This window comes from Nipponia nippon, unplaced genomic scaffold (genome assembly GCF_047370975.1).
Source record: "Nipponia nippon isolate SJK-2023a ecotype South Korea unplaced genomic scaffold, ASM4737097v1 scaffold_2, whole genome shotgun sequence".
Taxonomy (NCBI): Eukaryota; Metazoa; Chordata; class Aves; order Pelecaniformes; family Threskiornithidae; genus Nipponia; species Nipponia nippon.
The window spans coordinates 64,506,418-64,531,466 of NW_028262336.1; the positions used below are offsets into that span (position 1 = coordinate 64,506,418).

Genomic DNA, 25,049 nt, shown 5'->3' on the forward strand with positions numbered 1-25,049 from the left:
TCGCTCCCCGCCCCGCGCGGAGGCGCGGCGGGCGGCTCGCCGGGCCGCGCCAGGCCCCGCCGCAGCCGCTGAGCCGCGCCGAGCCCAGCCGCGCCGCGCCGGGCGGCGGGAGGAGGCGCGGGCAGGCAGGTGCCCTCCTCCCGCACCGCGCCGCTCCGCGCCGCTGGCATCGCCGCCGCGCCGCACGGCGGTGGGCAGCGCCGGCCAGGCAGCCCCCGAGGTCGCCGCGGCCCGCCGCCGGGGGCAGCCCCGCCGCCGCCTCCCCGCGCAGCCCCGCCGCCCCGATGGCCCCCGCCGCCCCGCCGCCGGCCCCCCCCCGCCGCCGCCGCCGCCGGCCGCGGCGGCCCTAGAGGCGTCGGGGCCCTGCGCTGCCCCGCGGAGGGGAGGCGGAGGCGGCGGCGGGGCGGGGGCGGAGGCGGAGGCGAGGGGGCGGCGGAGCGGCGGCGGAGCGGCGGCGGAGCGGGAGCCGGCGGCGGCGGCGGCGGCGATGGACGAGTCGTCGCTGCTGGACCTGCTGGAGTGCTCCGTGTGCCTGGAGCGGCTGGACACCACGGCCAAGGTGCTGCCGTGCCAGCACACCTTCTGCCGCCGCTGCCTGGAGAGCATCGTCAGCTCCCGCCACGAACTGCGCTGCCCCGAGTGCCGCATCCTGGTGGGCTGCGGCGTGGACGAGCTGCCCGCCAACATCCTCCTCGTCCGCCTCCTGGACGGCATCCGACAGCGGCCCCGCGCCGCCGGGGGCGCCAGCGGCAGCCCCAGCGCCGCGGCCCCCGCGTACCCCCAGCCCGCCGCCGCCGCCGCCCCCAGCGCCGTCGCCGCCGCCGCCGCCTCGGCCGCCGCCAGCCTGCGGGAGCTGGCGGCCGCCAGCCGCAGCGCCCTGCTGGGAAAGGTGGGTGCCGGGCTGGGGAAGGTGGTGGGGGCCGGGACGGGGGTGGGCGGCCGGGACGGGGGGGCCTGCGCCGCCCCGCGGGGCGCCGGGCGGTGCCGCTTCGCCGGCGGGACGTCCCGCGGGGCGCCGGGGGCCGCCTCCCGGCGGGGCAGCGCGGCGGGGGCCGCTCCCCGCGCTGGCGGCCGGCGGCGGCGGCCGCCCCCCGCGACGGAGGGGTGGGAGCGGGCGGAGGCCCGGCCTCGGACGGGCGCAAGGTGCTCCGGGCGGCGGGAGGGAGCCCCCGCGGGGGCTCGTAGCGGCTGTCCGGCAGCTGCCGCACCGACGGGCCCCGGGGCAGCCCCCGGTGCAGCAGAGCCGGACGTGGCTCCCGGAGTGAAGGCACGCAAAGTGCCTCGAAAGCGCTTTCATTCGGCGCGTCGGCCTCTGCCGGGTGCCCGTCAGGTGCCGGCGGGAGCTGGCTCCCGCAGCCGCGCTGCCCGCCCGGGTCCGTCGCTATGAACAGGCGGGCGGTCCGGTGCCCGGCGCTCGCACCGCACCCCCGAGTTTCCCCTCGGCTCCCGGGGCGCTGCCTGTGCGGCCGCAGCCGCGCAGAGTCCTTCCGACAGCCGGGACTGAGCGGGGCTCGAAGCTGAAGTTTCCCCTCCCAAGGGAACGTAATTTCATTTTTATGTATAAGGTGTGTCATTTATTGAAGGAGAGTACTGCAACATATGCATTTATTTATTTTAAAACTGCCATCGAGTGCCCGGTCTTGCTCCCTTTAAAATCATGGCAAGGGTTTCATTGACTCAGAGGGGACGAGATCGATTCCTCCCAGTGTTCTGTATTATTATTCAATTCAATATGGGAAAATTTACTATAGGACCTCTTTAGGAGACTTTGGAATGGAGATGCTCTGAAGACTGTGAACTTCATCTTATTTCTAGTGTCATATATACAGTGGATATCTTTAATTGTCTTTGATCTTTCATGAAGTCTGCTTGAGCTGTAGTTTAGTGTACAGGCTTTTGATTTGGAAAGGTCAATGCAGAGATTCCTTGTGAAGTTGTATCACTGTAGTAAATGTTTCAATTAATTCATTTCCTATTTTTTTTCTGAGGAAAATGAATAGACCTGTACCGGCGTTTTGAAGTTTTGCCCACAGGAAATGATGGCAAATGCCATACATTGTTCTATAAAATTCAATTTTGGAGTCTGAAGTGAAATATGCTTGGCAATATTTCTGGAGGGCTAGATCCTTTATTACTGAGCCGTAGACCACAGTGGTCTTCAGGTATTTAAGAATGATTTGTCGAATTAAAAGAAGAAAAAAGGCAATGGGATTCTGCCCTCTCCTTTTTTGCTTATTTGTTTTTCAGCTAAACTTAGGGTTGCGGCTTTGTCATAGCAGACAACTCTTGTCGTCTTAAGTTTCAGCATTACAAAAAGGGAGGCTTGCATTCATTAGGTAGTTCAAAATACGGTATCCTCATGGTCTGGTTTGATGTCCAGATAGCAGTCTCTTACAGGAGGTAGGGTCTGCATGGAAGACTTATTGCACCTGCAGGGTTCGTGTAGCGGAGGCAAACTCTTGCACCCTGGCCAAGCTTTTGTGACCATCCAGCAAAATGACAATCTCTGGTTTTCATATCTTTAAATCCTGGCCAAGCTAGGATGTTACAGGGGGTTGTGCGTGCAAGGAAATGCTTGATGGGGAAAGTTACTTGAGAGTAATCTTATATCGTAATGCAAATTTTTAGAGAAGTTGGATTTTCATTATTTTACCTTAAATTGGCAAATTTTTAAGAAGTTACTTCCCTGGCCGTTATTGCAGATATCATATACTAAATACAAACACATCGCGTTCTATCATTTTCTGACTTTGACTGAATAGGACTTCGGTGAGCATCCTCAGTTCTGTTGTCTGTTTCTGTGTGGGTTGTTACCCATCTGAATTTGACAGAAGGCAAAGTTACACATGATCTGAGAATCACATTTTGGCTTTTATGGTTAACAACTGCATTTTTTTTCCCCTTGCTGGGGCTAATGGGTGATTCTGGGGCAGTGGGTCTCTTTGCTTGGCCTTTTGACTGACCGCACAATTTTATCCTGGAAATCAATGCAATGTGCTTGATCCTTACAAGGTTCATTACAGTGAAAGAAAGTCTGAACTAATCTGCTTTTAAAAAAAGCAGCAGGGGTGAATAATCCTCCATGGAGCTGCTGATAGAGCTGATTGCTGAGCTATCCTGGAGACCAAAGTACAGCACCTCTCTCTACAGTAGCCAATAGATGGTACAAACCAGCCTAGAATTAGGCTTTTTGAGGCTGATACTGAAGAGCAGTCTTGCATCCCTTTCAGTCTTACGTTGGTCTTTGACAGCTTAGCTCCCTTGGAGAGAGCTGAAGTAATTCTTTATGATATATACTTTTTTTTTTTTTTTTTAATTTCAGAAATTGCTGTAGATTTGCTGCCTGGGGCTTAAATGCAAATTACACTATTTTACTAATTAACACCTTTCATTTTAGGTAATGCGGTATATAAAATGGGACATACCATTATGGGCTTTCTCGGTTAGGAAGGAAAATGCTAATTGTGAAATGTAATGGCAGAGAGCCAAGGTCACTTCTATCAGACTTCTGTCTTGCCCAGATCCTCGGACCGATATGTTAGAATCACACCAGGGATCTGTTTCTCTGAGAGTTTTAATTAACCTTAGAATACAGAGCAGGGCCAGCTTCTGTGTTGCTGTTACACCTGTGTTTTGCTTCTACACCTTATACTTCGGGGAAGTCTTCTTTGCATAGGTGGTGTTTTCTAAAATCAACGAATGTTATCACTTTGGCAAAACTCTGGGGGTTTTGTATTTCTTTATCGGGTCTTTGGTCCTTCTTTTCCCAGAGTTTCCCACAGACTTGGTCTATCCAGAGTGCTGAAACCCAGCGTGGGAGGGGCTGGGCCGGGGATGAGCTGGCACTGGGGCTGCTCCTAAAGTTGTCCAAGACTATTCCTCAGAAACACTTCTGAAATATTGTAGGTGTTTTAAGGTATACATCTTCAGTATGAGAGATCTGGAAGTGGTGTTTACCTACTAATATATGCTTGAAAAATATTTGGCATTCTATAGATACATAGTGGTATGTGACCTTTGGTAAGCCAGTTAGTCTCCCAATGCCTCTATTTCAGCCTGTAAAAAATCAGAGTCTGTTTCTAAATGGTACAGCGTTATTTTGGGATGTTCACATTAAAGATGCTATGTAAATGCAGACTATAGTATTAGACATGATAAAAGGGTCCGACTGCTGGAAGAGCACACTGGAAAAATGAGGGAAAGGAAATCCAGCAACTGTTAGAGTGCCCCCCCCCTCCCCCCAGGGGATAAAGCAGGAGGCAAAGAGTGGTTTATAATGGTTGGCGCATTACACACAAGGTTATAATTTATTGGCTCCTCTGTTTCCATTACCACTGTCGAACCGCTTGGGGAATTCAGGTTCTGTCAAAGTAAATGGCTCCCTTAGATTGTTGAGGCATTATGGTAAATCTGCCTTCTTTACTGAGTGTGGGGTTTGGGTTTTTTTTTTAACAATTACTGCAGTTTATCACTTAGAATTTTTTCAGGAGTTCTCCAGATCTAATAGCCAGCTAAATGCATGCAAGTCTTTAGTAATTTCCTCCCAAACCAGGCGTCTCCCACTCCAGGTGCGGGACTTATTGCTTGCTTGCTTGCAATACAAACTGAGAACAACATTTGCATGAAAAAGAAACAACCTAGAAAAACAAAACATGTCTCTCATTTTTCCCAGAAGAGAGAACATGGCTGCAGTGACGGATAGGCATGTGGTGCATTACCAGGCGGGGGTATAGGTAACGGTAGAGAGTAAGACATGCGCATATGGAAAATGAAATGTCAGCGTGCTTGAGTGAAGTGACGGATGGGCTGCGCTCCCCTGTGTTGCGCTGGGTGCTTTTCCCATGTATCAGCTTTGCAGAGCTATTTCTCCGTTTCAGGTGGAAGGCTGCCATTTGCTAGCCCGGGGGAAAGGTTGCTACCCTTGGCTTCACAGGAGTTTTGCAAGCAGAGGGAGCAGCGCTTATTTGCTATCTAGGCTTTTCAGTTGCTCTGTTTGTAGAAATTCTCCAAAAGAGACATTGAGTCATTATTTTCATGAGAGTTCTGCCTCATCCTACACTGGTTACAGTGGATTGAACGTGGAGTAGACCTTGCAGGAATGTTTCCTTCTTCGATATCTGTCGATATCGAGGGTCTATCAGGTGAAGATCCCACCCTGGGTTGTGCAAGAAGTGCATGGAGTCTGGTGTTCATATGCATTCATATTCGTTAGAAGCAGCAGTGGGTTGAGTAGGGGACACACTTTGTCTTGGGCAGAGGAGACTCTTCAACTTGGCTTTTTAAGGATCAGATTTGCACAGATAAGAGTGCCGTTCTTGTCAGCAGTGCACAGTATGCGTAGACCCATGGGCTTACCTTACTTTTGTTCTTTCTCTCTGATTTATTTGCTTCTGATACTGTAGTTTGGCTGGCCATGCCTGAACTTTGTCGTAAAGCCATCCAAATAGGACTGATACTCCATGTGTCAAAGGCTCTGATCTTGAGGATTTTTTTTTGTCTGGCAGATGGCTAAAAAATACGTTTCAGTGCAGGAGATATAGATTAACAATTATACTAAAGGGTATTGTGAAAAATATAGCCAGGAGTATTTAAAATCCCAGCAATTAAAGCTGTCCTCACAGAAGTGAGTGAGCATAGGAGAGGGGAGTGCTGAGGGGCTGAGATAAATTCATCGTTCACTGAGCTCTACGCTTTTCAGAAAACCTGCCATTTGCAGGTGTCGTCTTTATGTCCATTATGTTTTCCAAAATCAGAATATTTTCACCCGTCTTTGGATGGTGCTGTTAATTTTTACTTGCACGCTAGAAAAATGTATGATGGGCCTGATGTGACCAAAGGGTGCCAGTGTTGATGGTGGACTTTTCCTTCTGGATTGGGATGGCCAGCAGTGGCGCAGTCACACCTAGAAGAGTTGGGGGGGCATGGAGAGGACTTTGTGCCACTGGCCCCAGACCTCCCTACTGGTTTGTGTCAGTGTGGCATGCCTCGGTAGGACTCCTCTTGCTGTCAAATGTGAACGCTAAGGTTAATCCCTCTGAATGATTCATGGTGAACAGTGGTACCGCTGAGGGTATGACAGCGTTTGGTGTTTGGTGGCTGGTTACTCAAAGAGAAAACGGATAGACTTTCAAGACTCTTAGCCCTGAGATCCTGTACGCGTTTTAATTCTGGCAATTTTTGCCCACCTCCCCATAACCTTTGCTGTTTGGGGAGACAGCACCGTTGTGTTTTTAAGGCTGAAAAGGCACGGAGAGCGTGGTCCTGTGCAGGACATGGCCACTGACCTCTGGCGAGCTGCGTGAACTTTCTGAGCTTCACATTTCCCAGCTGAAAACCTGCCCCAGTAGCACTCACCTACCCTCGTCGGCTTTGCGATCTTCAGAGGGAAGCTGCCCTACAAACTTGGAGTTATTACTGGAGAGGCTGGGATTTGGGGAGATTAAAAAGCGCCAATTGTAAACACTGAAGCTACGACAGTTATTTGCTGCTGTTGAATGGGGTTTGGCAGAGATGCTGTGCTTTGTTTGCGGGGAACGTTGGTGCAGGGATGCAGCAGTGAGCACTGCGTATGAGCTGTAACAGCACACTGTATTCCTTGTTTCTAATCTTATCCGTTCATGTTCAGGCAGAGTCCCGGTGCTGGCCGGGTGCCCAACAGGTCAGACCGGCTGAAGGCGCTGGCTGTTAATGCCGTGTGCCTGTACTTGCAGGTCAGGGGGCGGCTACGCGTGCTGTACCGCTCTTTCTAGACAAAGGCTGCCACATAAAATGCTACAACAATATTTTATTTATGCCATGGAGGATTTTATGCTCTAGGAAGATCTTTTCTTATTGTCTAGAGTTACTTTAGTTCGCTGTCTCATAATTTTAGGTTAATAATCCCATCACTGTTTCAACTGGAAAAGTGTGTCTGGGCACTTCTTGAGTTTTGCCCTGTTGCATTCAGAATTTCACCTCTAATTTCACTCTTTTGTTCAACATTTCGTGCTTTCTCTGTTAAGATGCACTGCTTAAATTTCAGATAAAACCCATAATTCCCTCTTGCACTTCAGTAACCCACCTGTAATATCTGTAACTATGGGTTGCCACTTTCTTCTGAAGTCTGCTCTTCCTTGGAAGCCTTTCCTTAAGCTGCAAAAGGCCGGTTAGAACTAATATTTCACTCTGATTAATGTCTTTAAGCATTGCAACATTGTAACTGCTGACCTCTACTCCACTGGATTCATTCATTTTTCAGGGACTTGGTGACTTCTGCTGACCAAAACTCTTCGGGATGCACGCGGTTTCAGCTTTCCAGCGCTCACTCATCACATATCAAGCTGAATTTTTGCAAGTGTTTTCAATGTGGTCTTGTTAAAATCTGATATTTTACAACAGGTTTTCCCAATCTGGGGTAAGCTGTCATGGGAAGAACTCAAGATTAGTTCTAATAGGACATGAGAGCCTGGACAAAGATAAACTACGGGATGTGAGAAAGCTGCGTGACCTTGGCCTTGCCCCAGCTCCCACAGCAGCTGTACTCCTGCAGCTGGGGAGGGAGCAACAGGGAAACGCAGTGCCAGCTGAAAGCTACTTATTTATCCCTAGTCTTGCACCAAACCAAACTGCTCCCGATTACAGAAGCCTCTTGCATGAAGCAGACTGGTACTTTGGCTGGAAAGTTACTGGCCTGACCATTATGCAAAAGAGAGAGTGAAAAAAAAAAAGGGGGGTGGGGGGAGAGTGAAAAAAATTAGAAAAATTTCTTCCTAGCGCATTGTGCAGATGGGCCTGGGAACAGGTTTTCCCCATTTACCAGCCCCAGATCCTCTTTCTTCTGCCAGTTCGGATTCCTCTGACAGCTTGAGCCGTGCCTTTTCCTGACAGTTCAGGGTGGCGAGGGGGTTGCTGATGTGCTGGTTTTACTTGCTTGGCTCCGTTACTTGTCTTCCTCAGCAGTAATGTTAAACTCGTTACCTCCTCTTTGCAGGAAGTTTTGCTTATGTTGCTAGAGCATTGCTGAAAAACCTTCAAAATTGTTTGAATAGCTTTAAAAAAACCCCACAGTGTGTGCCCAATAATTTAATATAATTGTCCTTGCATGTAATTTGGACATTTTTATTCAGTTAAAACCAACCAACATTAATTTAACGATAGATGTACATGAGATGCCTCTCAGTTCAGGGGAAGGACAGAAGGAGGGAATATTACTTTTGGTATTAAAAAGACATTTTGTTTTCAAAAGTAGAGAGAAAAATGTAAAATATGTGGAATTAAGAGCACTTTCTGCCCAGTCTTTTAAGCGTAACTTCCATTGGCTCCGCAGAACTTGCCATGCACTGGTCGCTCTTAGCCAGGGTCACCTGCGAACTCAAGGCGATGGGCAGCCTAACATCTGCCCAAAGGAGCTGATGGGGCTGCACCCCTCCTCTGCTGGGGGTCACTGGGAAGGCCTGCTGTCGGGCACCAGGCTTGCTCCTCCACATCTGTGGGCCAGCTATCGAGGGGTTAAATAGTGAAAACCACGGTTGAATTTGTCTCATAACTGATTCCTGGCACTTTAAAAGCATGGGTTGGCCCCTGCCGAAGTTTGGCTCCTTGTCCTGTCGGAGCGGTTGGGATTTTTGGTGCGACCGGTCTGTTTGTGTGTGGTTGACCCACGGGCAGGGGTTTCTGAGGGACGCGCGCCCTCGTGAACACTGTAAAACCCTGTCTGCAGCAGGTCTCTATCTTGTCCCGTTTTGGACACTGGAAGGCTTAGCAGTCTGGCTTGCAGCGCTGGGTGCCAGAGAAGGGAAGGCTGTGGGATTCGCTAATTAAAAAAAGGGAGAGCTGGAACTGTTTTCTTTCGCCATGGTAATCGCATAACACAACTTGACTCGGGGATGCTGAGGAATTTTCATCTGCTCTCGAAGAAGACGGGACAAAGGTGCAAAGCCCTTTCCTGCTCTGCGGCATTCAGCCACGTTTCGTTTTGAAGATACCTTAAGGATTTGTGGTAGTGAGGAATTTGTCCCTCGTGTTGGCTGTCAGCTAGAATATGATTTATCAGACAAGTGAAACTAATGCTGTATATGGTTAAGGAGTGCCTTTCTGTGCACAGAAATGGTGTTTATGGAAAGAGGTTGCTTCTTAGTCGATGCTTAGAGCGTCTTTCCGCTGCTACAGCAACAGGCATGAGAGTCTGATTATTCAGGCAAGTTAGCATTAATTTTTTTTTCCGAGTTTTTAAAAGATCTGATCCAAACCAATATGAATCGGCCATTGCTAATTTTAGAATGGTCTGCTTGCATGAGATAACAAATCCCCATTTTAGTTTAAAGAGAAAATATTTTAACAGAATGCTGGCAAGATTGTTATCAAAATGCTAATGATCGTTTCTCCTACAGTCTCAGTTATTTTCAGAAGGAGGACTAGAATAGACACATCATCTGAATAATATTGATTTTAATATGTATTACTGTCTCATTAAGCTGTTAAAGCCTTTCCCCTTCTGGACAAGGGTTCATTAATTGCTGCAGCTGATGTATCATTAAAGTGGGTTTAGGTGCAAGATGGGTAGAGGGAAAGAGAGATCTTAAATTTTGATTGTGCAGCTGTGGATGGACTGTGGGTAAAGATAACCAAAAAGAAAGGGACACTGCCGTGTTTGGTGTGCTGCCGCCTGATTGCCTTCCAAGTGACAGCCAAGAAGTCAGCAAAATACAGGCACTATCATATTTACTTTGCTAAATGATCGTTTCAGTAAATATTATTGAACATGTTTATTTGCAGATTAATTTGCAGATTAATTTCAGGCTAATTCCAATCAAATACTCCTCTGTGAATTGCTATAAAAAGACATGATTTTATGAATTTGCTCTTTAATTTCTAATTTCATTTTGAAACAGTTTTTAACAGGCTGCCTTTTTACATGTTTTGAAATGCTTTTATTGCAGCTTGTATCAAGTTTGCTGTATTGTCATCCCTATAAGCAAATCAATATGTTTTCATTTCCGATGATAGTAATAATTTATGAATTTTTAATTATTTTAACTCAGTAAAGTAGAAGGAAGTAGAAGGAAGATTTTGGTTTGATTGATTGTGTTTTGATTGACTTCAGTTAACATTTATTTATCTGTAAATAAGACACAGACACACAAATACATGTATGTATGTGTGTGTGTAATATATATATCTCCCTGAACATACAGTTTTTTGACGGAAAAGCCTGTTCCATGCATTCTTCTTGCGTCCACGTCCAATTCAGTAAGTCGTACAGTATTGTCAGCGTGTGCTAGAGACGGGTGTATGGTGTGTCACGGCACAGTGGCTGGTCCTGCTGCATCTCTGGATGTGTACCCGCAATGACCCCCCCGTGATGGAGCACGCCTGCTCGAGGGATGATAGGTATGCACGTACGCAGCCTCCTCTCGCACCCCGAAAATACTGATCTGCGCTTGTCGTGTGAGGGAGGAGGGATGTCCAGCAAGGGGAGCAGGAGTTGGCTGGAGGGGAGGTGGGGGAATGGGTACCAGCCTGCTTCAAGGTGCCTGTCCCTGGAGGATCCTGAGGCCCATCGTGATGGGCTCTTCTGATCCTCGCTGCTGAGCCTCCTTGTGATTTTGTGCTAAAATGTCGTGAGATAAGAGACAGAAATAGCACAGGCTTTCCCGGCAGAAGCGTGAGCTGCAGCACATCGAGTGGGCAGGATGCATCAGCGCTGGGGCTGCTGCTCCTCGCCGGCTTTACACAGGGAAGGTGCAGCGCCATGGAGGAGGCAGGCGTGGACGGCTTCATATTCAGTCCAGAGCATCTTGTGTTTCAGCCAAGAGTTTTCGTGTGAAGAGCCTCATTCTTTCGCATACTTCCTTTCTAAAACAAATCATAAAAAAGCCCTTGGAGAATACAGTCATACATACACGTCATAAAATACAGTAAAATAATAGCTGACAACCATGAGATGAATTTTTTTTTGCTTATTCTCTTCTGCTGTATAGGTAATCATGGTGTTAGATCATAGTGGAAAACATCTGACTATTCATATTTCACAGTCACACAGCAACATAAAATCTGAACCAATCATACCTTTTTAATAATGAAAAATCAGTAAATTATTTTCTAAAAGGGAAGTATGGTACTTTTGATCTATATTGCAGAAAGGAAACTTTATTTTTTTCTAGCTTGAGTTTTATCTGTTCTTTTGATAAACACAGGACTTTCTTTTATATGCGGTCAGTCTCGCTTTTATCTGAGTATATATTTCCATGGTGGGGCTATCACTGTAGCCGTTGCTGTTAAAAATAATGTAGCACACTTTAAAGAAGGGGCTGTGTAGGGTTCAGCATCTGTAATAATATTGTTCAGCCAGGGAGAGGTCATTTTGTGCTTATTAACAAACAAAAACTCAACAGCCAGAGTTGAATGGCCATCTCCCACTCATCCCAGGCCTCCAAAACAAGGAAGCAAGTAGCTAAGGGGAAGGTCGGTGTCTTCCTCCCTTTGTCTTGCCAGCAGCACACTGCAAGAGATGCAGAGGTGTAGAGATCCACAGGGCTTTTGCTTTCCAGTTTCTCCGCTTCTAATGTTTGTTTTGCAAGGATTTTATACGGCCGAAATCTCTGTTGCTAAGAATTGGGTTTGCCTATTCTATTATTTTTTTTAAATATAAAATACAGCATTGAATTTGCTGCCTTCTGCAGTGTGTAGAGCTGAGAAGATGAACCCTGTCTGCCCCCAAATGAGAGCGGGAAATGGGTTTGGTGCATCGAGTCACCGCCGTCCTCTGGGGGACTCGAGGGAGTTTGTGATGCTCTTTAATGCAACTCCTCTCCCAGATGTTTCGCCCACCTTTAGAAAGTTACTAAAAACAGGAACTCCAGAAGCAAACGGCGTAGTGTTAGTAGCGATAACAGAAGATCCAGGAAAGGCTCTGTGTCATCGTCCCCTTCCTGCAGCACTCCATCACCGGTTGAAGACATCCAGCAGGCAGGAGCGGGCAGGAGCAGCTTGTCTGGGGGCTGGGCTGTGGCTCCTCTGTCCCCCTTCCCTCTCCACATGCATCCTCGTTCTTCAGCGGGCCAGGCCACCTCCCAGTGTCAGAAGTGGAGGCACGGGCACAGGTGGTCGTTGAAGCGTTAACCTCCCAAATTAACACATCCTTTCTAGCCTATACTGCAGAACATGGCTTTCAGGCTGGGCATCGTCACTCTTTTCTGTGCAGTGGGTGCATAGAGGGACCCAGAAGATGACCTCCTTCCAGAGAGCGACCCAGAAGATGAGCCCCTTCCACATGGATGATGAAATGCTTAACGAGTCAACGGTGTTGCTAGTGGTTGGGGACTCTGGGAGAGGGATGTGCTCAGCAGCAGCTAATGACAAGGTGACTGTAGTTTTAATCATACTGAAAGGCAGCATGGGGCCATGCAGAAGACAGGAGAGGATCATTTTGGATGTCTGGTTTCCTGTGGGAGTAGGGCTCGTGTGATAGCTTAATCTTAAAAATATGAGGGGAGTGTTTATGGAGAATTTGCCCTGACAGCGTTGTAGGTTGGAGCTCATGAGTGTAGTCAATAATAACACTAAGCAGATTTGGAGAGCACGTTGAATTCTCTGTTTTCAGTCTCTGTTCCCCCCTCTCCAAGCTCGGGAACCACTGCCACACCAGGGGCATGGCCAGCTGTTGCTGATGAGTGTCTTCCTTGTTGCTACAGCTGAAATGGAGTCGGTAGGCTTGTGCGGTGGCATATTTGTTGTCAAATTAAAACTCCCTAGACTCACCTTCCTCTGACCACTCTTCACATAGGCCACCACTTGCTTAGAAAACAGCAGCAGTGGCAGCTGCCTCCTGCCAGTGAGCACGGGAGGAGGATTCAGGTGATAACACTTATGAGGTGCTGGGCAGTTTCTGTACTAGGATGGTGCCCTGTCAGAGGGGCCCGTTCCTGTTTAATTTGGTCACTTGAGAATGAATTCCTCTGGTTATCAAAATTGTGATGAAAGTGGGGTTTTTTAGTATCAGTCCATTGTCTTGGATGTAGGAGAAGTGTATTTCAGTTAATGCTCTCCATAGCTATCAGAGGGAAACTTTTTGTTGGTACAGGGTTGGGGTTAAAAGAGTCTGAGCTCACATTTAAAATGAGAGATCGCGGGAAGCTGGATAGAGTTGAGGTTCCTCAGCTGCTCTGATGCTTTCAATGAACATGTGCTTCCTTGACGAGTCAACTCATGACTTAAAGGTTTGGGATAGTAATGCTGACTCCCTGAACCAGTGATTCCTTTCCAATGTTGGTGGAATAAAGAGAAGCCAAACACAGAGCAAAGACTGTGGTCATCCTGAAGTTCTCTCATTAGCATGTAAACCCAGAGTGATTGGCAGTGAGCAGATAAAGACCAGAATGAATCTCAGGCAAGACGGTAAAGGTTACCTTGGGTTTTTTGTTGTTTTTGGTTTTTTCCCCCGAAGAGTTTCCTTGGCTGATAAAGTGCATTAAAAGATGCCTCTATAGCAGTATTTCACTTTCTGAAGTCATGTAGCTGCAGACCCAAGAAAGTAATTGTATGGGCAGATCCTAACCTTTGTAGTGTTCAGTATCCTAGCTGTTTAGTAGCTTTCTCTGAATGAACTTCAAATAAACACCGTTTTGTTTTTTGTAGCTTTTTTCAGTAATTAATGAAGTAAAGTGAGTAATCTGCTACTTGGCAGTGCCACTAGGCATGTGGTAAGAGAGCAAAAGTCTCTCTCTGTAGTAGAAAGGATGAATTGATTTTTTTTTTTTTTACTTCCATCTCCTCTTCCCCTTCAGCCCCTGTAGCTCCAAGAGACTGCAGATTTTGAAGCTGAGTGAAAGAGCTGCGATGCCTAAGCTGTTCCTAGGGGCATGTGAGAGCCTCGGGGGCCTCTTTAGGACTGTGACTCAGTTTTGGTGGGAGGTGTGAGAAATCACTACCATAGTAAGTAGCAATATCGTAGCACCTCAGCAGAGGCATTTTTGAGAGTGTTGCTGGAAGGGAATAGTCTGTTTCCTAGCAAGAAAACCTCCAGGAACAGCATTCGAATAGCTTTGCTTCATTGACCTGGTGCAAATATTATTCAGGATAATGGTTTGCACTGATGGAGTTTCTGTATTACTTCAGGTTAGGTCTGTCAGGTGTTACTATTTTCTGCTCTACATGCCATGAATGTATTTGCTTTTTCCCTCCTATTTCATCTGTTCACTTTGCACACACAAGAAGCAAAAGGAAACAATTTTGCCGGTAATAAAGGTCGCACGTCGAGGCTGTGTCCCTGCTGTCGTGCTCACCATGGGTTTGGGCTGTGGAGGGGTTTTGCTGGTTCTCCCTTGGGGCGTGAGGGGATGTGTTGTGTTTTCACTCAGGCTTGACGGGAGGTGACAGCTCAGGGAACTCCCATGGCCCACTCTGTGCCCCTGTGAGGTCCCATGCCGCCGGTGTCCCTTGCCACTCACAGCCACCTGGGCAGCAGCAGGTCAGCCATCCCCATTGCCATCGCTCCTACGACCCCTTGACATTGTCTCTCTGCCCCATTGCCATCACCCCTTGGCCCCAGGAGCCCCTCCGTATGGGGTGGCAGACTGCCTGTGGTGCAGAGCTGTTTCTGAGCAACCCCAGACGCTCCCTAGCCATTTTGGATGTGAGCAGCATTGGAGCACAGGTGGATGAAATTAATGGTCAAGTGGTGCCGTTGATACGCTTGAGGGAAGGGATGCTATCCAGAGGGACCATGACAGGCTTGCGGAGTGGGCTGATGTGAACTTCATGAAGTTCAGCTAGGCTAAGTGCCAGGTTCTGCACCTGAGGCAACCACCAGTATCAATACAGACTGGGTTATGAATGGATTGAGAGCAGCCCTGTGGAGAAGGGCCTGGGGATACTGGTGAATGAAAAATTGGACGTGAGCTGGCAATGTGTGCTTGCAGCCCAGAAAGCCAACTGTATCTTGGGCTACATCAAAAGAAGCATGGCCACCAAGTCAAGTGAGGTGGGTTATCCAGCTCTGGGGTCCCCCATACAAGACAGATGTGGACCTGTTGGAGCGGGTCCAGAGGAGGGCCACAAAATGATCAGAGGGATGGAACACCTCTGCTATGAAGAAAGGCTGAGAGAGTTGTGGTTGTTCAGCCTGGAGAAGAGAAGGCTCTGGGGAGACCTTATTGTGGCCTTTCAGTACATAAAGGGAGCCTTTAAGAAAGATAGAGAGATTTTTTACCAGGGCCTGCAGTGATAGGACAACAGGTAACAGTTTTAAACTAAAAGAGGATAGATGTTTATATTAGATGTAAGGCAGAAATTCTTCACAATGAGGGTGGTGAGACACTGGAACAGGTTGCCCAGAGAAGCTGTGGATGCCGCAGCCCTGGAAGTGTTCAAGGTCCGGTTGGACGGGGCTCTGAGCAACCTGATCTAGTGAAAGATGTCCATGCACATGGCAGGGTGGTTGGACTAGATGATCTTTGAAGGTCCCTTCCAACCCAAACCATTCTTGGATTCTGTGACTCTACGACCAGAGAATGGGCACAGAAAACAGGATGTGGCAGACACAGCTACAGACAGTGAAAAGTAAGTATTGTAAAAGGCATGTTTATGTGTTTTGGGAGGTTACAGTAGTTCAGATCTCTACTGTTGATTCCTTAAACATCTTGATGCAGTGAAGATGCCATAAGGAAAATTGCATTTTCATGCTGAAGGGTTTCTTTGGGTATAATGCTTCCAAATTGAATACAGAATTGAATAAATATGGAGTCATTCTCTTCTCTTCATTTCATCGCAGCTTTGCTGGAGGAATTCTTTTGATTTGCTGAAAGGTTTATAGCGGAAAAATTGTTTGACATCCATAGCAAGTCCAGTCTCATCCTTAATGGATTGTTTAAATTTCCCAATAGGGATATTCTGTTTCTGAACAGTAATAGTAAATTCTTGTCTTTATGTTACAGTTTCCAGTTCTTTATTAAATAGAGGTATCTTTAGTTAATGTTTCTTAACTCCACAGAATGCTTTATAGAAAATAGTAAATATCAGTGCTCCCTTTGTAGCTGAGAAGATAAAGCATGTCCAAAGTGACCCACTACCAGCACAGCAGAGCCAGGGAGCGATTGCACGCCTCCAGACTCGAGCACTGTGCTGTTGTGGCACTTGATGCGCTCAAGCTCTTGTCATCATCCTTGTGTTTGGAAGGAGCATGACACACATTTCACACCAGATTTTGTTCTGGTTAAAGAGCTTTGATGAGTTTCACCTCCTTTGCTGTGTGCTACAGCTCCATTTGGCCTGTATCCAAGTTTAGTTACTTTAGTTACTGAAATTGTTTTCCTGTTCTATTTCCTAGTATTAAGTTGCTCTAAGATTAATTGGAAAACTTCTATTATGTACCCTGTTTCTCTCTTTTGTCTTCACATTCTGGATCTTTTTTGTTTGCATGTGTTTATTTTTCCTTTGCTTATTTTCTCTTTTATTGCATCTATGAAGCTTTTGTTCTCAATTTTCATGTCATTTGACATGTGAGGGAAACCAAATAAAATATTTCACATTTCTGTTTCAAGTTAAAAAGCAGTTTTTATGCTGAACAATAACTGTATTACAAGGAAGCCTGATGTGCCCTCAGTGCCATTACAATATGTTGAATAAAAGGTAATTTAATAGAAACAGCAGAGTATTTGAAAGTTCACTGCATGAAAATTGGATTTTTGCCTTTTATTATTTACATTGCACCTTATTCATATTTAAGGCCACAGGGATTATCATCCTCTTTAATGGCTTTATTTAATAAAGACTTTGCATTTCACAGTATAGGATCTAGTGTGGGCTTCAATCTGTTATCAGGATTTCAATTAGCTTGCTTTGGCTTCAGTTGCTCTATAAATCCTATAAATATATCTAAATAATTAATTTGCTTTCACTGGATGGTAGTGGCTACTTTTAAATACAGCTGCTATATACTTAGCTACTAAATGATACAACTGTGCTCGTAACTTGCTTTTATTATTTCTTTTTATTTTAAAGATGATATAAGTCTGTTAAGGTGCCTGGCTAGAGCAGGACCAGTCTCCCAAGGCAAAGGACCTTGTAGAGGAACTTTAGTTATGGCCGAGGACCATTGCAGCTGAGATGCCAGTGCACCTTGAATTTTGGGAGGAGAGGATAGGGACAGGTGGATGTCACAGATCAACGTATCCCCTAATTGGACTGAAGGACTTTGCATCCTTTGGCTTTGGTTTTGTATATTGTGAATCAAGGGCTGGAAGTAGCTGATTCCAGGGTGAAGGAGTGGTGATAAATACAGGAGACTGAATGAAATCCTGTTGCTCTTACTTTTGGGTCTTCCTTTCACCTATGCAGAATCGCGCACCCATGGTAACTTTGTGGTCAAGGTTTTCTTTTGCAGTGACATTTAAATCTTCTTGCTAAGTATGCAAAACAAATAATCATGTAAACTATTTTTGCTGCACCCTTTGGGGTATTGAGAAGAACCTGAGATTTGATTTTAAGCGAGCCTGATAAACAGTCAGGCTTGAAAAGATGTGCCTCAAAACTACAGAGATAGGCCCTAGCATTTTCTGTAGTTCCTCTTGTAAATTCTCTCCCCTGCACACCAAAATATTGATACCCCGAAATAAGGAATCAGCCCTGCACCAAGCTCTGGGGTCAAAATCAATAACGAACGGGGCTAGTTCAGTGGGAATCACGCAGCGTGAACACGCAGCCAGCCCAGGCACCCACTAAAAATGCCTCCCCTGCCCCAAAACAGAACAAAAATCAGTACTGGCAAGCTGCAGGCAGCAGCGCAGGCAGCAGTGCAGGCATGCCAGCCCCTCAGCGGCGCAGATGAATGTGCTCAGTGATTTACCTAAGAGCAGCAGGACGGCATACAACTTGGCAGCTGTGGAAAAGCACTGTTGATCTGACAGTCCTGGTCTTTTCCAAGTTATTCCTGCTGGCTCACATCCCAAGGAGGAAGATTTGAGACCTTCAGGGACCTGCAAAGACCAGGACGCCAGTCAAATTTAAAATGCTTAAGTTGCAATACTTAGAGCTTTAAAAATATTTTTCGCCTATCAGTGCATGATTAACTCAGTGTATGAACTCGAAGGGAAACATAATATTTATTAAACATAGTTCACTTAGTCATTTTGGCATTTGATATGCAAAGATTACGCTTTTTTTTCCCAGGAGTTACGTTAATAATTTCAGCATGATAAATTTAATTTTAAAAAGGGCTTTTCTTTGCTAAAGGGAGGGTTATCCATGCATGTGTACAAGGAAAACTTTAATTAAAATGTCTGTTCTCCATTGTTTCAGGAGTTTAAAATGCACTTTCTCCCCTGTCAGACAAAAAGACTGCTTATATTTACAGGACTCAAAGGGTTAATGTGTGAAAATGAACGCATTCAAGGTTATATTACTGACAGCTCCATTGTGTTGGCAAAGGAAAAAGATGAAGAACAGCCTCAATTTACTTCTCTTGCTAAACAGTACTTTGTTCTGTATTGTTAGAAGAAATCATTCCGTATCTGGAGAAGATGGAAAACATGGAAATCATGATACTGCCCCTGCTGAGCCTAATATAATTTTTTCTTTAACCATTTCTCCCCTAGCCCTCATGGAAGGCTTGAAAGAGAAACCAGTCTGTTTTTCTGAGGAAGGTCTGAGGACTTGAAATGTGATCGTCCTTTTTGGTGCCTACTGCAGCAGATAAAATACAGAGGAATTCTCCTTATGTTTGTCCAATATGGGAAACTGATGCTCTTAGATATATCTGCCGTGGGAAAATAGGACATGTTTAGTAAGTTCACAAAATATTTACCATTTGGTACATCTTATTTATCCATGGTATAGGAGATTATTGCCAGTGTTAGAGAACTAATGAATAAACTGGGGAAAAAAAAGGCCAGATAAGAGTTTGGGTCACAGCTCCATCTATTTCTCTGAAAACTTGTTTCTACAAATTTGAATGGAAAAGGAGAAACCCTAAAAAAAAATCTCATTCCTCTAACAGATGTGGTTGTTTATAGGACAGTTTTAGTAAAAATATAACTGCTGTAAATCAGTACTTGTCCAGAGTAAACTCCACCCATGGAGTACGCAGTCCTTCAGAGAACCCAGAAGAAGGGACACCAAGGTAGTTTCTCTTGTTGAAACCTATGATTAAGGATGCTGTAATTATTTCTTGGGAGATGTTCACTTGTGCCTGCGCCGCCCTCTCCTGTTGAAATTCTCCCAGAAAAGTCAGGAGGGAATAAATCCCTGTGCTGCTGCAGGTTTCCTTTGGTGGTGCCTTTGATGGGGCTGTCACCTACACCTCTGAAAGGGTTGGAATTTGCCACCCAGAAGTTCTGTGCTGGACCAGTAACCCTTAAATATCATGTGCATCAGCAATAAAGGCCCAAAGGAGCCACATCATTGGAAACTGCTCATCTACTAACCACCATCAGGCAAAGCTGGCTGCTGTAACAAGGAAAGCAAATGAGGAAGAATATAAATGTTTTGATTCAAGAGTTGTATTTTTCTTCGAAGATTGATAGGAAGTGGTCAGTCTATTAAGAAGGAAATGCTGCTCTCACTTCAACTTACTGCCTCAGAGTGAAACCTTCATTTTGTTATTTTATTTCAATATAAAACACTGCTATTGTACCCTCAAAAATAACCAGCGTTACTGATAGGAAATGGTTTGTCTGCTAAGACAAACAAATTCATCTGTAGCTAATGCGAACGGTCTATTGCTTCTTCTGTACAAGACACGTAAATCTTTCTCTTGCCTGTTTGTGATCAATCTGGTTTTCTAATATTTGCCAGTGGAAAGGCCCTGGCTCATTTCTTTCTTCTGAATCATATTTTGATTGTCTCATTTCCTACTGAAGTGATTAAAGCTGAGCTGGGCATACACAGACTGTAACTTCAACACATAGCTTTGCTAAGCTGCAATGTATATTATTAAAATTTCTAAAATCATCTTTTACTATTGGCTTATTTAATGCTCTAAAGCCTTCTAGATGAGTTAAGAATAAATAATAGTTATCTAAATTCAATACTTCTTATCAGGTGCATTTGTATGAAGGATCAGAAGGAGGAGGTGATGTGCCCGGGGTTTTTGGCCCAGCCAGGTTGTGTCCCAGGGTACCAGGACTCCTGGATGCATTGAGGAACATACACACTTGGTAGGATGGAAACAGCCAAAAGGGTCCTTAACAGGGACCTGGAAAGAAGTACTGAAAAAGCACCAGAAAAGCAGCTGACCTGCCTCCCGGGCTGTGTAGGAGGATCTGGGTCTGAATACAATGAGTGTGTCCCTGTGCATTACTGGTAGATCACAGAATCACAGGCTGATTGAGGTTGGCAGGGACCTCTGGAGGACATCTGGTCCACCCCCCCCGCTCCAGCAGGGCCACCGGTTGTCCAGGAACATGAACAGAGATACTGAACAACACATCAGTGCAACAGAGGCTGTGCCAGGTCATGGCAATGAAGATGGTGGCTTCAGAAGTAAGCAGTCCTTAAAACTGTAGACCCATTGCTCTTGCATTGTTAGGAGTTGCATCTCTCTTTGTTAATCTTTAAAGGATGTTTTTGGCTAGTTTCTTGATTGGGTGTGCTTTTGAATGTTCATATCTGTGCTGTCTGTGACTGAAAGCAGAGCTGGAAAGTGCAACCATCGCTCCAGCCACTAAGCTGTGAGAGTCTTTCTTTTCCTTCAGACTTTGGATACTGTCACCTGTCCTGAACATTTATAGCTTGTCTTTGCTTTGGGGCTACTGAGTTAATCTGAAGTATTTATAGCTATGATATTGTTCAACAAACAGGTTCAGCCAAGTAAGAGACCTTAGCAGAGCAGATTAATAGCGGGGAGCCCTTCATTTAACTTGGCAAGGCTCATCACAAGCCATCAAAGAAAGCAGTCACTCTGTCAGTAGTATTGAATGGATGAATATGATAAACAAAACGGTAACAAAGTCTTACAGCCTAGTTTTCCTCAGAAACAGAAATAAAAAAGCCTTGCCAAACTGCTTCAGGACTCGAATATAGATGTTTTATGTATTCAAAGCATATGGGGTTCATAACTATTGTTCCCTTGGGTATTGGTGAGTTTTCTCAAAATGCAGGAACGAAACAGGTCTTGAAGGAGCCCAGAAGTGACACATAGCCCATCTGTTTTGCTGAACTGTTTCTCTAAATTAAAGCCATTGCTTCCCAAGTAGAGTTGATAATAGGATGTTGAAAATAGAGTATTTCAGAAGCAATTTTGCAAGCAGTTACCAGCGGCCTATTACAGATGCAGGTATTCTGATGATAATTCCCTATTCCCAAGTGAGGTACTCACTTAAGGTCCCAATTCAGCAGAGGCTTTAAATGCATGCTTGTGTTAATCTGTTACAGCACAGTTTTGCCTGTGGTTAACTCTAGCAGCGTGTTCTCAATTAAACATGTGTCTGATGTGTCCTCTGTAGAAATAAAGGGCTGACTTGAGGTTAGAGATAATTGTCTCTGAGTAGCTACTGAACTCTGTTTGGGCTGTACCTGTCTGCATCTATTTAACATGAGGCAATGTGGGCTGCGGTGGCTTGCGTCCTCCTATCAGGAATTGTTTAAGAACATGGCTGAAGTCTTCCACTTGACTAATTCATAAGAGAGGAGCTGAAGGAGTTGGGAAGAAGCAGGACTATAAAATGTAATTTCAGGGTTACTGCTCTTTGTCAGCTATTGCAGAGAGGATAAGCATTACAAGTGTCACAGGTGTCTTCAATTATATATGGCCTACTGCCTGAAATATTCATAAGAAATGGAGATATGAAGTGAAAGTTCTGGTTGGAAGGTAGAAAGGATATTCTTAAATATCAACAAGGTGATTTCCCCTACCAGGTTCTCCATCTAGCAAAACGACTGGATCGCTGTGTTTATAGAAAAAAAATGTCAAAGCTGTTCTTTCACCCATGCGTCTTCTTTGCCTTGGTAAACCATCCCACAATAACAATTGCTGTAGATGTGTCTTAAAGTCTTAAGTGCTGCAGGTGTGAAAAAATACTGGCTCCTGATGACCAGCCAGGGAGTGGAGGCAGTGATTTACAGGACAACGTAAGCGGTGCAGAATTCAGGAGCAAGTATACTCTCCAGTTTTAGGTTTGATGAGTCCTGTGAGCCCTGCAGGACTGGTAAGTCCCGTAAAGCATATGGTTAGCAAATTGTGTGAATTCCAGTCTGAAACAAATGTAAAAATAGAGGAACTGGTTTTTTACTGTCTGCACTTACGTTAGGATTGTGTTAGAAATAGGAACACTAAACTTTACAGCTGGCAACAGGTGGAGGATGATGAACAGGAGGATTGTTCTGGGCAAGGTGCAGATGGTGGGACTTAAAGGGTCTGCTGTTTTAATAACATAACTCATTTAGGTGCAGCCCAGCAGTAACCCCCCAAGGGCAGTCATCATTCATTTCTGCACACTTGAGGCTGTCGCTGGCTCGGTGTGCGTCTTGGTCCCAGCGCCTTGCCGTGCTGCGCTCACATGGTGGCGGTGAAAGGGGAGGAAGGCTGGCGTTATCTTGGTGAACCAAACATCTGCAGCATCATCCTAGTCCCCCCCTCTCTGGGGAGCGCCTTTCACTGGATTTCATTTTTCATCTTCTGTGCAAGGAAGGAACAATCTCTCCGTGGTACAAGCCTCCACCGGACACCAGCCATTCAGACGTGCCAGCATTTGCTTGAGCCGCTGCTGCCACGTCCCCTGCCCAGTCTGCAGGTTGCTAACGAATCTCTCCCCGAGACTGGCTAAACTGTACGTGACCCTGCCGTTCTTCCTCCCTCTCTGCCCAGTTATGGTGGTCACTGCAGGTGCCCTTATTCACAGGCACGTTTAGCTGCAGTCGTACGTGCCTCTTGGCCTCCTCGTATGGTGTTTCAAGCCAAGTAAGTCATTGTCATTTTTAGGAAAAGGTCCCAAACTTAAGTCTTGCTTTAACCAGATGACTTAGAAATTTTCTTGCAGGATGCCCACTGTGTATTAATCCTACCTAACGGTTGCTGCTGTCTTGCCAGCGAGTGCCTTGGTGCACGTGGTGCGTTGGATGGTCTCACAGACTGCTCCTTCCTCGGGGGTGACACTGACACCGCAACCCATCAGGGCCCTGGTCACTTCTGGTGCCTCCCGCTAACTCACGTGACCCTCTTCTTGCTCTTAAAAGTTGGGTAAGGCAGTAGAGTGCTCTTGGCCTCTGGTCCCCAATGCTGTCCAGAAAAATGGGACCGCATGGTCATTGCCTTCAGCCTCCTCTTATGGGAGACAACTGTGCAAAAAAAAAAAAAAGGTCATTCTGGAAAGATCCACAAACCACCTGCCTCCCCATGGCCAGATTCAGCAGAGGCTACAAGTCACTTACAACATTTTTTTTTTTAAATGTAAGACCTGAACTCGAAGGTAACAGAAGGAGCAGGAAAGGCCCTGCTAGGGTTTATAGATCCCTCGAATAGCACAGAAAAATGTCGGTAAAATTCCTGGGATATCCTAGGAAATACACTATATCCAGATATACAGGAAAGCATCTCTCCCAGCAGGGAATCCATTTGACGTGAGCATGGGAACAAAGTATGTCAGCCTGACATGCCAGGGGTTTTAGCATCGGGGTGTGCTGTGCTGCACCCTGCCCAGCACCCTCCCTCCAGCTGCAGGAATCTGGACATTACAAAACCCATATTTTAATATTGACACTAGCTGGCATTTTGTGAGATGCCTTCTCCCTTGACTTTGAAGAGCGGCAAGTTCGCAGCAAGCCTCAGCACGTGACTAGGCAAATTGCTGCTTTCTTACCCTTTTGCAGCCCACGGAGTTGGGTTGAGGTCAAATTGCTCAACCAGACCACCCCTACCCCTCTTCAGGTAGGTCTTTGCTGGCATGAAGTCCTCCAGAAGTTGCCTCTGGAGAAGAGCTATCCTGAACGTGTGTTCTGCCCATCTGCATGGGGCGTAAACACTTGATTGCAGCTCTTAATTCAAACCTGAATGGTGACAGGCCATGAGGAGGTTTTACTAGGCCCCTTGGGACTTAGTGGTTTTTTTATAATAAGGACAATGGGAAATAATTGCCAGTAGTCTGCATCAACAAAGTCTGGAGCTGATGATAGGGACAGGCTGTTGGGTCTATAGTTTGTCCTTGATCACAGCAGTACTCCAGGTGTCTGATAATGGAAAAGCCAACGTACAAGGTGTTGTTTGACCAGCCATATGTGAAAGAATGCTGGCAGCTTATGCCAAATATCATTCCTCTGCCTACTCTGTGTGGCTGTAAGTATATATGTATATATAAGGCCAATATAGTTAAAATTTTGTAAAATGTATGAACTCTCTGCCTTATCATGAAAGTGTTACCTGAAGGCTGGCTCTGTCATTTGTACAGATGCATGCAGGAGGAAGGAGGCTGACTTTATTTTCAGATAACAGGACTGCTCCGCTGCTGCTGGCGCTACGTAGTTTGACAGGGGATGGGGGATTTTTGGGTTTGTGACCACAGCTGCGCTTCGTAGAGCAGTTGGGATGAGTTGTTGAGCCAGAAAAGATTTTGATCCTTTTACGTGCTGGTTCAGTCATGTGTGTCTAACATTTATGTTGGTAAGTAAATCTCTCTAATGAAAAGCAAGCTTTAAAGAAAAAAGAAAGCCTCTCTGTTCATAGCCCCAGACCCGACAGCACTTTGGTTTTCATTATTATTTATATGCAGGCACCATTCCCTGTAAGGGATCCCAGTTTCTGTCTCTCTCTCTCACACCTGGTGATGCATTGCTCTGTCAGGAGTCTGTAGGATATGTGTGTTTTAAAAAAATTAAGTGATGTGTATTGAGCTCTAAGATAAAACCATCACAATTTATATTTTACATATGCCAACTGAGGGCAAAATACTAAAAAGAAGGAAGGAAGAGAAAACTACACTAGAGCTGAATAATTTTTATTCTCGATTGTTTCATAATAAAATGTACTACAGCGAGCGTGCGTAATTTACCTCTTCTTGTTGACTGCCTTTGCAGAACTGTATCTGAATCATTTCCTGTTAGTGAATAAAACCAAGAGGGTTTCAGGGTTGTTTAGTCTGGGCAAC

General features: G+C 46.0%; 1 protein-coding gene across 1 annotated transcript in view; it reads left to right on the plus strand.

Annotated features, from left to right (window-relative positions):
- The first annotated feature begins 454 nt into the window (after positions 1-454).
- Positions 455-25,049, plus strand: part of SH3RF3 (SH3 domain containing ring finger 3) — a 253,550-nt gene continuing 228,955 nt past the window's right edge. The window contains exon 1 of the mRNA XM_087759057.1: positions 455-889. Coding sequence (XP_087615183.1) covers positions 488-889 — 402 coding nt within the window. The 5' untranslated portion in view covers positions 455-487. The remainder of the gene's footprint in view (positions 890-25,049) is intronic.